Source organism: Chenopodium quinoa, unplaced genomic scaffold (assembly GCF_001683475.1).
Source record: "Chenopodium quinoa cultivar QQ74 unplaced genomic scaffold, ASM168347v1, whole genome shotgun sequence".
Taxonomy (NCBI): Eukaryota; Viridiplantae; Streptophyta; class Magnoliopsida; order Caryophyllales; family Amaranthaceae; genus Chenopodium; species Chenopodium quinoa.
This window is the reverse complement of record NW_018743691.1, coordinates 2,095,970-2,108,809: the sequence shown is the minus strand read 5'-3', so window position 1 is coordinate 2,108,809 and position 12,840 is coordinate 2,095,970. Positions and strand designations below refer to the sequence as shown.

General features: G+C 35.6%; 2 protein-coding genes across 3 annotated transcripts; both read right to left on the bottom strand.

Moving 5' to 3' along the window:
- Window positions 1-618: 618 nt before the first annotated feature.
- On the bottom strand, window positions 619-4,973 carry LOC110683734. Of its 2 annotated transcripts, none has more exons than XM_021860129.1 (2): window positions 4,740-4,973; window positions 619-1,470 (listed from the first exon to the last, which is right to left on the bottom strand). In XM_021860129.1, the coding sequence occupies exons 1-2, from the start codon at window positions 4,810-4,812 to the stop codon at window positions 821-823; spliced, it is 723 nt and encodes a 240-aa protein (XP_021715821.1). In that variant the 5' UTR covers window positions 4,813-4,973; the 3' UTR covers window positions 619-820. The 2 variants fall into 2 exon arrangements, with proteins under 2 accessions (XP_021715821.1, XP_021715820.1); XM_021860128.1 differs by having other exon boundaries at window positions 619-1,476; window positions 4,740-4,968.
- Window positions 4,974-8,281: 3,308 nt separating this feature from the next.
- LOC110683731 (elongation factor 1-alpha) lies at window positions 8,282-11,147 on the bottom strand. The gene is made up of 3 exons (XM_021860126.1): window positions 11,059-11,147; window positions 9,570-10,051; window positions 8,282-9,459 (listed from the first exon to the last, which is right to left on the bottom strand). The coding sequence occupies exons 2-3, from the start codon at window positions 10,029-10,031 to the stop codon at window positions 8,578-8,580; spliced, it is 1,344 nt and encodes a 447-aa protein (XP_021715818.1). The 5' UTR covers window positions 10,032-10,051; window positions 11,059-11,147; the 3' UTR covers window positions 8,282-8,577.
- Window positions 11,148-12,840: the final 1,693 nt, after the last annotated feature.

Here is a 12,840-nt window from a genome sequence, read left to right as displayed (position 1 = left end):
AAAATAAAAGGTTGGTCAAATTACTAATTAAGGTATATTATTTTGTGTGATTATTAATGATTCCATTGATTGATGTGGAATAAGAAAGTGGGAAATAATAGTAATATACAAAGTGCTTTAGAATCTAATTTTTTGTATTTTTAGTTAAAAATTCAAACATTAAAATTCTTCCTTTTCTTCTTTCCAATTCACAATACCTCTTTTCCTCTGAGATCTTTGATATTCACAATTGAAGCTTAGTTAACTGCTAAAAGCCACAACTAAAAAGCTAATTTATCTTTAAAATCCAGGTGAATTTCAGAGCTCATTGTGATTGGGTTTTAACCGTTTAAGTTTTGAGTCGGTTAAACTCAATGAATATCGTCTTGGCAATCAAACAAAACCATATTCTAGCAAGGACTTAGAGCTTCAACAATTGATACTACATCCGGTTCTTATTACTCGCACTAAAGGAATATTTTATCTCTCACAAATAATACCCCTTTGTTGCGAGTAATAAGAACCGGAGGTAGTATATTCTTTGCTGTTTTCGGTTTCTACGGAGGGATGGGGAGGAATTCAGAATGACAAAAATAGATTGGAGGGTCTTGTAATGATCTCACTTCAGCAAAATTTTCCTATTGCAATGCACTTCCAACATCATAAACAAGCGCATTATTTCACTTATAATAGACAAAAACCTCAGGACATTGTGTTTTCATCTGTCAGGCAATTCAATGTTTGACTCACTTAAAAAAAGTCACTGTAGACTAAGAAGTGTTAAAAGAAACCAACTTAAGGAGATAGTATACTACAGAATCTCCGTTGGGCAATTGTTCAATCACAAGTTCTTGAAGGCAGAGTCATGAGTAGATTTCTGCGGAGTCAATTTGGCAAGCAAAGCTTTGTTTGGGCAGTGGTCTGCATCCACGAAATAGAAGGTTTCGTTAGCTTTGAACGTCACGAACGGCCTGTTGGTCTCTGCGACCCTTATATCAGAAAATTTTATAGTCTTGGTTATTGGGGTAGCCAACCACGACATCATTTCTGCCTCAAAGGTATCAGAACCAGGTTGCCACCTGATCTTATGAATGTAAGGGCTCACAAACCAGTGAAGGACAGCAGTGGTAGTAGCACTGAAGAACATGACAGAAGCTGCAACACCACCTTTCAAGATCACATTCATTTCCGGGGATGTCATAAAGGTTATCACAGGCCCCAAAGATACAGATAGGCAGCAGGTGGAAAGGGAGAGAAGCTTCACTTTCCTGATAGTGGATGAAATTGGACCATAATAGGCCACCCCAGCATCCTTGCCATCTTCACCAGCTTCTAGCCCTTTACGTGGTCCAATGCTGATCTTGTTGTCATCTTGTGTTTTAGGGCTGTGAGATGCCCACCTCTTCTGGAAAGTAGTTAGAATAGAAGAGCTAGAATATAATTCTGCATTTGGGTATAGTCTTGGTGCTTCTGACCTAATGCTGTTATAACCTGAAACTGGATTAACAAACAATTATGAAACACCAAAAAGACCTTAGGACTTTCCAAAGAGCATATAATATGATGGTGAAAAATTGTCACAGGAAATATGTCACGTATATGATGTGCACCTTATCCAGGAAATTCTCATAATTGCGAGCTAATCAGCAACCAAGTATGGGTTCATACAAGAGTATAGTGTGTCATTACATCACTCAACTTTAGAGCAGCTGTATCCTATTTTGTCTCATTGTGATCAACAAGCTCCAATGTCATTACAAGAAAAATAGAAACAGCCAATATCATTGCACACATTGCCAGAACAGGGCTAAATTCTTGTAATAATATACTTTAGTTTTAAATGGGGAGCTGGTTGGGATAAAGAGTCCCAGGTTTCATTTGTATCAAGGATCACTCTTATCTCTTCTGTCTCTTAACCCCTAGTTTATGTATAGCAACCAACCAAAAATAGGTTTAGGCAAGCATAACCTTACAGCAGCTAAACTAGGTTTGTGGAGGTAAGCAAGGCTTGATCATCTATGATCATGTCAGTGATGTCGTAAGTTCATAACAATGAGTGAGATAAGCAGAGGCAGGGGATTAATATTAGACTTTAGAGTAAATGCGGTGATACTCATACTCTTCATTTTATCACAAGTATTTATGTAGGATTCTAAAACACTTGGACATGAGTTCAGCTTTTCATTTTTTGGACCAAATATATAGAGAAATATATTCATGTCTATACTTAGACAATGGACGCATACCTGTGTTTGACTAAAGAAAAAATCATTCGTGAACAAGTTTTCAGGATATCCCTTCAGCCCTATTATAAACAACCTTCTTGCTTTTTACTTTTTAGGTTATCCCAATAGAATGTTCACACTTACATTTGAAGTTAACTTTTCATTTTTATCACTCCATCACTCACAGCATTTTCTCTCTATCATCATGTCAGTCTGGTTCATATTCAACCACAATCCTTAATTAATGTGCCGAACACAAGCGTGGAAACTTTCTTGGAACTTAAAAGGGGACTGAGTGAAAATTATGATGGTGCCTTTTAGGAGCAGTTGAAGCTAGTATCACCGAAAACATAATCTATCCATAACCAATCTAAAAAGGAGAAAGCGGGAAGAGAAGAACAAAAGAAGAGATTTCTTGGCCAATGTGGAGGTAGCACTGCATGCAATTCCATTTCTATTCACCTACAATTTGCTATGCAACAAGGTTATTGTCTTCCTTGCATATCCTCCACTCCTTAGCAACCTAAAATTCCAACAAAAACAAGTCTTCTAGAAGCACAGGTAAGCAGGTTGCAGGTAGCTATTCAACTCCCATATTCAGGATTTCAGCACATCATCCCTCAAACATACACTAGACTGGATTTGAAACGGAAAGGAAGACAATATAGAATTATTTTAACGCAACTCAGTAGAAACAGCCTAAATTCACTAATGATGTGAGAGAGAGTATGAAGCCTCAACATTTCTTTCCACAAAAATTTAGACCTGAGAATACATCAATCTAGAAGAGACTCCTGCATATGAAACTAGTCACTAGTTCACCAGATCACCACCATTACAAAAGATCCCAGACAAAGTGCAAGAAGCCAAGAACCAACAAAGGACAGCTAAAGTGCATAAAGAAGGCCATCTTTGATGCGTACAACTCTTTCTCACTTACAAAAATAATTTTAACATTATATTACTTCAGAAAAATTCTCTAACTCAACCTTACTAACATTCCTCCAACAATAGAAGAGCAAATGGTCAGCCAGCAGGGCTAATCAACATTTTAAACCCTTGAACATTGGAACAAATCTAACAAGTGCTCACATTAAAACGTAAAAGTATGGAAGATTTGCCACATTAATCTAAAACAATCAAATCAACAACTACACATTACAGGAACAAACATGTTCAACTCATCACTCATATAAGATCCTAGCCATTGAATTCTCACTTACTAGAGTCATCAGATATTATCATTCAAAGAAGAGAGTTCAGAGATTGCAAGCTACACATAATCAACTAATTCAATTCCTACTAGAAGCTGGCTTATTGTGGCCAACGGAAATATTTTGTCGACTTTGCAACCACCATGTTCAATGGTTAATGAGATATATCTAGATAAAGAAATCATGCTATACAGAGTTCAGCAAAGCACATCAAGGGTAGTCATAATCACCCTTAAATTATAATTGCAATTAGGACGGACCTACACTAAAATGGGAGATAAGATTCATAGAACTAACACCCAAACTGGAGAGTGGAGACACAAAAAATGCAGTAGCAACATGAGAGAGAATTTTAACTCAATGTTGAGCACAAAACCGAACTTTGAACTCCAACAGCTTTTGATTTCAGACTACAGTAACCCAAATCCAATGATTACCATCACATAATATAGCTACTCTGGTAACTTCTAAACCTTTGGACATGGTATGATTTGAAATATGCTTGATACACTTTCTGGTCGTCCCTCCAGCAGCATACTTAAAGTGTCCACTGTTTACATATTTCACTAAACTAGTCAGAATCGAAAACTTGTTCTACTGTGCTCCTTTCTCCTTCCCTCCTCTGTTAGATATTCATATTCCACCCAACTATCTCAAACCTAAAATGAGTCGAGCTTTAGAATAATCGTCCCATATCAAATTCAGCTTGCTCATATCTACACTACTGTATTTCATCTCCCAACTATCTCAAACCTAAAATGAGTCAAACTTTTAGTAAACTTCCCTCTCCTTCAAATCCAATCTCAACAAATGAAAACTCTAAAAGACTTCATTAATCTCCAGTAACTCTATAAATCCAATACAAAAGCTTCTTCAAGTAGTCGAGAGCTCGAGGCACTCGTTCACCGGAGAACCGGACTATACTAACATTGATGAAGACACCTCACATATGCAATCAAAAATATTTACCATTTCCAATATCACAATCAACTGCATAACTACATCTATATTGCACATCAACAATTTAAACAGGAGTCACCATTCACTCTTTATCACCCATCATTCTTTAAGAATTAAATCAAACAAACTCCAACTACCTTCGATTTCTTAGCACCCTCAATCTAAGCTAATTAATACTCACATAAAAATACAATACACCCAACACCCAGTTCTTAAAATCAAACTGGGTACTCAAATTAAATGATAATTTCCATAAAAATGAATAAATTTATAGAATTTAAACCAAATTTGCAATAAAAATGAAATATTTCTGAGATTTGTAGCAAATAGTACAAGCAAATAGGGTAAAAGATGTGCGTACCTGAAGAAACATTTCTGGAAATGAGTTGAGTCGCTTGAGAACGGATCAAGTAGGTTAATCCAATTCTCGCCATTTTTGAGCAACTTTAATTTAATTTTCTCTTTCCTCTGTAAATCGGAGAATTGGAGACAACTCTTTCGAAGGTCTTAGGGAGGGTTTTAGCCTATAAACAGTGGTTCATTAATAATGTATTTATATAATATAAGATCGATAATTTTAAACAAGAAAGGGCATTTGGTCTAGTGGTATGATTCATGACCCATTAAAAGAAACGATACTTTGAAATACTCCGACTGTTCTTTTTTGTTCTACTTGCATTTTGTTAGAATTTCAAACATACTCCGTACATGTTTTGACCACTTAAATCATTCACTATGTTCTACAGAGTAGTGTAAATTATGAAATTTTGATAACCGAATACTTAGAAAATACTTCATCCATTTTTTGTTCTACTTTCATTTTGTGAAAGTTTTCAACATACATGTTTTGACCACTTGTATTGTCAAATCATTCACTACATACTAGTGTATATTAATAAATTTTGATATTTAGATACTACACTACATGAAACAATTGTAACCAAATTCAATGTGATAAATCTTGATTTCTAATAAAAATAGCAACTACTCATGGTTTTTAATTTGACCTAAAGCATGTACTTGTATTGTGGTATAAAACAATGAACAACAAATGAGATGAATCCAAGGGAATTTTATATGGTGATTGGTAACATTTGTTTTAATTAGTATTTTTTTACTTCCTCTGTTTCATTATAATCGAACCACGTGTTATTTAGGCTTTTTTAATAAAAAAAATTAGGGTCCCACACAATCACACCCTTTCTTATCTCTCATAATTTATAAACTAGCTAAACTTAAAACTTATTCTCTCTCCTCTCATCTCCTCCTCTCTTCTAGGGTTTCTCCAAAATCTTGGTCGTTTAGGCTGGAAATAGTCTAATTTCTTCGGAAATTAGACTATTAGACTATTTCCGACCCTTTCCCTTTAATTTTATTTAGTTTTGCAATTTGAATTTCAATAAATCTACACAAGTAGTGTAGATATTCGTCCGCCTCCCTATGGTGGAGTCGTTAGTTTTCGTTAGTTTAGTTGTTTGTTTTTGTTTAGGGTTTGTTTGTGTGTTAGGGTTCATCAAAAAAGTAATTATCTTTTGCCCTATTGTCAGTTCTTTGGTAAAGATTTGTTCGGGATCGCAACGGTTGTCAAATTTTCAAATGCGTTCAGGCGAATCAGATGAGAATCATCCTTACGGCTACAACAACTCGTTAGAGCGTTTCTCCGAAAAGGCTATATATTCCAGCGATGTGTGCGAGAGATGTACCACAGTGCAAGATCTTTTCAACGATTGTAGCTCTGATGAAGGAAAACCTAATTTGATTCAATTTTATGTATTTGTTAATTTAGATTTCATTTGTAGATGCCGGATGACTTTTTATTAATGAATTGATTTGTTTCCAAAAAAAAAATCTCTCATAATTTTTTTTTTTTTTTTTTTTTTGTTTTATTAAAAACCAATCAATAACCACACTTCAAAAGTGCACCTAATACTATGTGTCTTGATAGATAAATTAAATTATTAAGGCATAAGGATTAATAGATTACTTATTGTTATCCCTACCTTATAAAAAGTATAAAGTTACTCTTATGAATAGTGTAATGTCAATTATACCCTTTAAAATGTGTAAATACGTAGTAAATCATTTTGGGCTAAGAAATGAAAAATTGAACAAATTTTTTTTAAAATTTTTTAATGAATAGTGTTTGGACAATTATACCCTCTAAAATATTTAATTATGTACTTATTTTCTCTCATGCATTAATGTTAGTTGTCTCGGACATTTATACCCATAAACATAGTTGTTTACATATTTTTTGTCATTAATTCTGCCAGCAACTAAATTTGTGATTTTAAGATCAAGCCGAAAGAGCATTTAAATATGACTAACTATGCGTGCACATCGTGCGCGTTAGCTTCCCTATTTATAATAAAATAGTCAATCATCACGATTCAAAAGCACTATTGGTACTTTGCTCACTTTGGGGATAAATCGGAGATTTTTTTTAATGTAATTCTATCATGTTTTTTCACACAATGTCGTGGTATTGATACACTCAGGCTACCTCCTAAGTATGGTTTCGAAAGTGAGACTGTCAGTTTTACTGACGTTCTCACTTGGGGGGCTAGTTGTACGGGATAGTGCCGACACCGTTAGTAATTAGTTGTTAAAATAGATTGCGTTGCTAATCATCTGTTGATTAGCATATCAGCTTAACGTCCGTGACGACCCTTTTCTCGGCCACGTGGAAAGTTGCTTCAGACCACGGAGGCACATGCTGCATACAAGATCGGTTTGCCACCTATGCTGATAGGTAGCACCAGCTTGGTTATCTTCCTATAAATACCCAAACATATTTTCATAATTAAGGTACAATCTCTCTCTCTCTCTCTCTCTCTCTCTCTCTCTCTCTCTCTCTCTCTCTCTCTCTCTCTCTCTCTCTCTGTAATTCCTAGAAATACTTTCTTATCCTTTTCATTCATCCTTCTCATCAAAGTACTAACTTTAGCATTAGAGCGGTTATCCCCGGATAATCCCCTAAGCTAGCTAATTTGTGCTGACCGTACAAGTGCTCAATTGGACGGTAAACCTTTACAGACCCCAGGACTCACGTTATCGGAATTGCCCGAAACATGTTATTTCAAGTGTGGCTATTTTGCTGAAACAAAAGAAGTTACCTTATCCTCGAAAGCTCAATCTACATTGATTGAATTGTCCCCTCTGTGTTATTGCTACAATGGTGAACCATTTCACAAGTCTCTCTTTAATCAATACCTTATACCTTACCCTTTAATTTTCTATACTAGCTAAATAAGCTTAATCACAAAACTATTCAAACTATATACTAACTCCGTTAAATATTATGTGCAACAAAGAGATATTAGTTGTGAGACATAAAATATTCCTTTGTTGCACATAATAAATGATGGAGGTAGTAAAAGACATGTTGTGAAAATCAGATCATACATGTAAATATCAATCGTTGGACTTAAAAATTAAAAAGAAGAGTTCCCTAATTAAGTAATAAAACTAAGGGCTTGTTCAATTCAGTTTAATTTCAATTCCTAATTTTCTTTTCTCATAAAATATTCATTTCAATCAGTAAAAATATAAATTAATGCAACCTTTTTTGGGGGGATTTTTTTTTTCTTCTTAAGGCTACCTAAAGCCAACTTTTTAATGAGTTCAGTTTAAATTACATATTTTTCTGATTTATTTCGGATACAATTAGCACAATTTGGAATACTCACGTATTTTCACTCCTTTTTCATCACGTCTATAATCCTTCTTGTCTGCTCTACACTTGCTTATACGATATTGCAGAGTTCATAAAATGTATCTAAAATTTCCTTAAAACATGCAATATCATATACCTGCACTGCTGCACATAGCTTAGCATACAAGTATACAAATTAAAAAAAAAGCAATCAACATCAACTACAATATACTAAAGAAACACCATACTAATTACTAAATGAAGTTCTTTGATTAAATGCTCAGCAGAAGAAAACTTTTAAGGAGCCCTTCAAAGGGGATATGAAATCAGAAGTCTAAAACACAGAAGAAACAAAGTGCCGCAGACCAAAATCATGCCACCGTCGATCCAGCACCCAATACTGAGAACAAGTGCTGGAAGACGCTGGCGGCAAAAGTTGCAGACACAGAAAACACAAGTCTAAATAAAACACACAGAAACTACTGATAGACAAGTCTGTATACTCATAACAGCAATTATCTGTCTCAAATGACGAAAAATCTGTTCACTTCTTCTTCAAAGCAGCCTTGGTCACCTTGGCGCCAGTTGGGTCCTTCTTCTCAACATTCTTGATGACACCAACAGCAACAGTCTGCCTCATGTCCCTCACGGCAAAACGACCAAGGGGTGGGTACTCAGCAAAAGTCTCCACCACCATAGGCTTGGTGGGAATCATCTTAACCATACCGGCGTCACCATTCTTCAAGAACTTAGGCTCCTTCTCAATCTCCTTACCTGAACGCCTGTCAATCTTGGTGACGAGCTCAGCAAACTTAACAGCAATGTGAGAAGTGTGGCAGTCCAACACTGGAGCATAACCATTTCCGATTTGTCCAGGGTGGTTCATGATGATGACCTGGGCAGTGAAGTTGGCTGCCTCCTTAGCAGGGTCATTCTTGGAGTCAGAAGCAACGAAACCACGCTTGAGATCCTTGACAGCAACATTCTTAACATTGAACCCAACGTTGTCACCGGGAAGAGCCTCTGGAAGGGACTCGTGGTGCATCTCAACTGACTTAACTTCAGTGGTCAGTCCAGTGGGACCGAAGGTAACAAGCATACCAGGCTTCAACACACCAGTCTCAACACGTCCCACTGGCACCGTTCCAATACCTCCAATCTTGTACACATCCTGAAGTGGAAGACGGAGGGGCTTGTCTGAGGGCCTCTTTGGCTCGTTGATCAAGTCAAGAGCCTCAAGAAGGGTTGGTCCCTTGTACCAGTCAAGGTTGGTGGACCTCTCAATCATGTTGTCACCCTCAAACCCGGAGATGGGAACGAATGGGATTTTGTCTGGGTTGTAACCAACCTTCTTGAGGTATGAGGAGACTTCCTTGACGATTTCTTCGTACCTACCCTTTGAGTACTTGGGGGTGGTGGCATCCATCTATACAGAAAACAAAGTGTTATCAGAATAGTGCAAACAATGAAAACTAAAACAAACTAAATCATAGGACTTAGTATACTGCATAACAACAAAACAGAGTTAATTTATACCTTGTTACAACAACAGATCATCTGCTTGACACCAAGGGTGAAGGCAAGAAGAGCGTGCTCACGAGTCTGACCATCCTTGGAGATACCAGCCTCAAAACCTCCAGTGGTGGAGTCAATAATGAGGATAGCACAATCAGCCTGGGAGGTACCAGTAATCATGTTCTTGATAAAGTCACGATGTCCGGGGGCATCAATGACGGTACAGTAGTACTTGTTGGTCTCAAACTTCCACAAGGCAATATCAATAGTGATACCACGCTCACGCTCGGCCTTAAGTTTGTCAAGCACCCATGCGTACTTGAAGGACCTCTTGTTCATCTCAGCAGCTTCCTTCTCGAATCTCTCGATCACACGCTTGTCAATACCACCAAGCTTGTAGATCAAGTGACCAGTGGTGGTCGACTTTCCAGAGTCGACATGGCCAATGACCACCAAACTGATATGAATCTTTTCCTTACCCATGGTAACCTTTTAATCTAGATCTGTAAGAAGAACAACAATTTAGAAGGCAACAAATAAACCAGCACATACATATTTATTTAAATGTAATTAATCACCATGTACCAGAGAAATCCATGATTAAACCTCAGGGACAATTGTAGGGATTATAATCAAGATGCAAATTAATCAAATATCATGTGCCAGGAACCAGATTCGAACTGGTGACCAGAGGATTAAATACCCCTTGCTCTACCCCTGAGCTATCCTGACCATATTACTAATTCATTATGAATCGATAGTTGGCTCATGAGGATCACATAACATGTCTCATGAGCACTACCAATCCACAATCAAATCATTCATTTACAATTTTAAACTAAGGCTTACGATATCGACCTCATCCGTCAACGATTTCAATTTATGACATAAAGTACATTGTCTGGTTAATCCTGATTTGATTAATTTTCAATCACAAACATAAAAATACTTCTGAAGTATAAAGTTATTACATATAAACATTCAAATGTGAGAACATGTAAATTTCTTTAATCATGAAGTACTTGAACAAAATATACAAATAACAACATCAATTTCATATAAACTTCATCAAAATCGATATTCCAAACACACATCCACTAATAGGAGCAGCCAAATCTGAATACTCTGTTAATTCATCGATTTACAGAGGAACTTAGCCTCATGAATATCATCTTTAATGCATTTATCTAAACAATCTCATACTACAATACATTCACCTCAGCAAATCACTTTTTCATCTCAAAATCAACGAATCAACAAACACAACAACAACAATTCAGCATCAAACGACGAACATCTAATACAGAAAATCAAATTAAACACATATTTAGATTGAAAACGAGCAATTTCATCACTAATTAACAACATTTTAATCAAAAATAGAGGTCAAACATTACAAAAATTCGAAAAAAACAATCAATCAAACAATGAAGAACATGAATCTAGAAGAACAGAGATGAAGTTTCTAGCAAATGAAGCAGAAGTTGAGAAAGAGGAGAGAGAAATTGACCTGAGAGAAGATTTGGTAAACCCTAGCCGCAGTTGAGAATGGAGAGAGAGAATTGAAAGAGAGACAGAAATGAAATAGGGTTTACGTTAGAGGTGAATTTATAGTGGTGGCATTCAGGAAGAATGATGGCGCTCATGCCGTTGGGCCTTGGGCTTCTTTTCGGGTTTACCGTTTTATATGAATAAATGGGATTTGGTTACTTGTTTATGAATCGGGTTTAGGGTTACTTGTTTACCTTCAAGCTAAGGCTAGGTTTAATTTTACGAATCTTTTACCCCCTTTATCCCATAATACATGACACGGTCAAATATTATACACATGCCAATGCACAAGTTTGATACGGAGTATTATTTTTATACATCCTCTGTTCCACATATATTACAACAAGGATGAAATTACGCATTCCAAAACACATTTTATAAGCTAAACATCTATAATTACTCCGATATAAGAGTAAATGCTAAAAAAAAAATTGATATTGTAAAAGTATCTTACGAGAAGAATCTAACAACACCCACATAACTTATTTTACTTCACTTATTAATCATAATATGTGGTCAAACAAGCGTGATGAATAATGTAAAAGTCCAATTGTTGCCAATATTTTACTATAACAGAGGAAGTATAATTATATATTGATAAAAATTATTATAAAAAATTATATTATGAAACATTATATTAAAACCTATCTAACAACATATTATTACCTCCGTTTTTTATTAGTTGACACGTTTTGACTTTATCACTATTCATACACTTCCCTTTGACTGTGTTTTGTAATTTATATGTGATGAAAAATATAGTGATGTGAGATTTTGTTAGAGTTGTCATGATGTATATTTTCTAAATATCAACTTTTTATAATTCTTGCTTATCGAAAATTAAAGATATTAATGGTTGAATTTATTGGCAAACGTGACTAAAGAAACATGTCAACTAAAAAAGAAATGAAGGAAGTATATGATAAAAATATTTTTATTATGTTAGTAAAAAAAACTATGGTCAAACCTAATTCATGAATAGTAAACAAAGTCCAGCATCTCTTGTACGATGAAAAAAAAAAATTGCATGAATGAAAAAGGCCATCACTCCCTTAAAATAAATTTAAAAAAAATATTTAAAAAAGGCCATCATCTTTTCCAACTTCAAAAAGTACCTAGCCACCTAAGTAGGGATGTAAAAATTCAATTGGATTACCCATTAAAAATATACATACAATCGTTACTATCATGTGGTGTTATTCTAATATAAGCAATAAAACAGAAATTATATATCTGTTGATGCGTGAACAAAACTGATAATAGTCGTGTCGTGGAGAACCACAGACCTAAAAGACGATTTCGCGCTATCTCCCAATGCAGTAGACTAGAAGCGGTCGCCCTCCAGGATAAGCACAACGCCGGAGTTTATGTGAAATCACAAACCCGACTGGAATTCAGAACACTTGCCCAGAAAACAGAATAACAGAAATTGTGTTTAGATATTTTACAGAAGAGAAAATATTGGAATTGTTGTGTGTTTTTGCTGAAAGAATAACCGAGTATATATAGACAACAAATGAAAACGACTAGCATAAAACGAGGGAAGAACCTAGCCAAGAGACTGTCCAGATGAACTCAGTCAGTCAAGAAACAGTCAGCTATAATCAAGGGATTAATGGCTGATTAATTTTCGTAACAGTCAGAGAATCCCAACAATCAAAAAGAAATAATTTGTCAATAAAAAAGAAAATAAAATTCCTCCAAAAAAGTAAAATAAGGGACCCACGCTCGCGCATCGCAT

Bases quoted from the DNA above. Each gene is read 5' to 3' on its own strand.
- LOC110683734 (XM_021860128.1), bottom strand. From the start codon at position 4,812: ATGGCGAGAATTGGATTAACCTACTTGATCCGTTCTCAAGCGACTCAA. The intron at 1,477-4,739 runs GTACGCACATCT...TTGTTAATCCAG, and splicing joins TTCCAGAAATGTTTCTTCAG to TTTCAGGTTATAACAGCATT.
- LOC110683731 (XM_021860126.1), bottom strand. From the start codon at position 10,031: ATGGGTAAGGAAAAGATTCATATCAGTTTGGTGGTCATTGGCCATGTC. The intron at 9,460-9,569 runs GTATAAATTAAC...TTTTCTGTATAG, and splicing joins TGATCTGTTGTTGTAACAAG to ATGGATGCCACCACCCCCAA.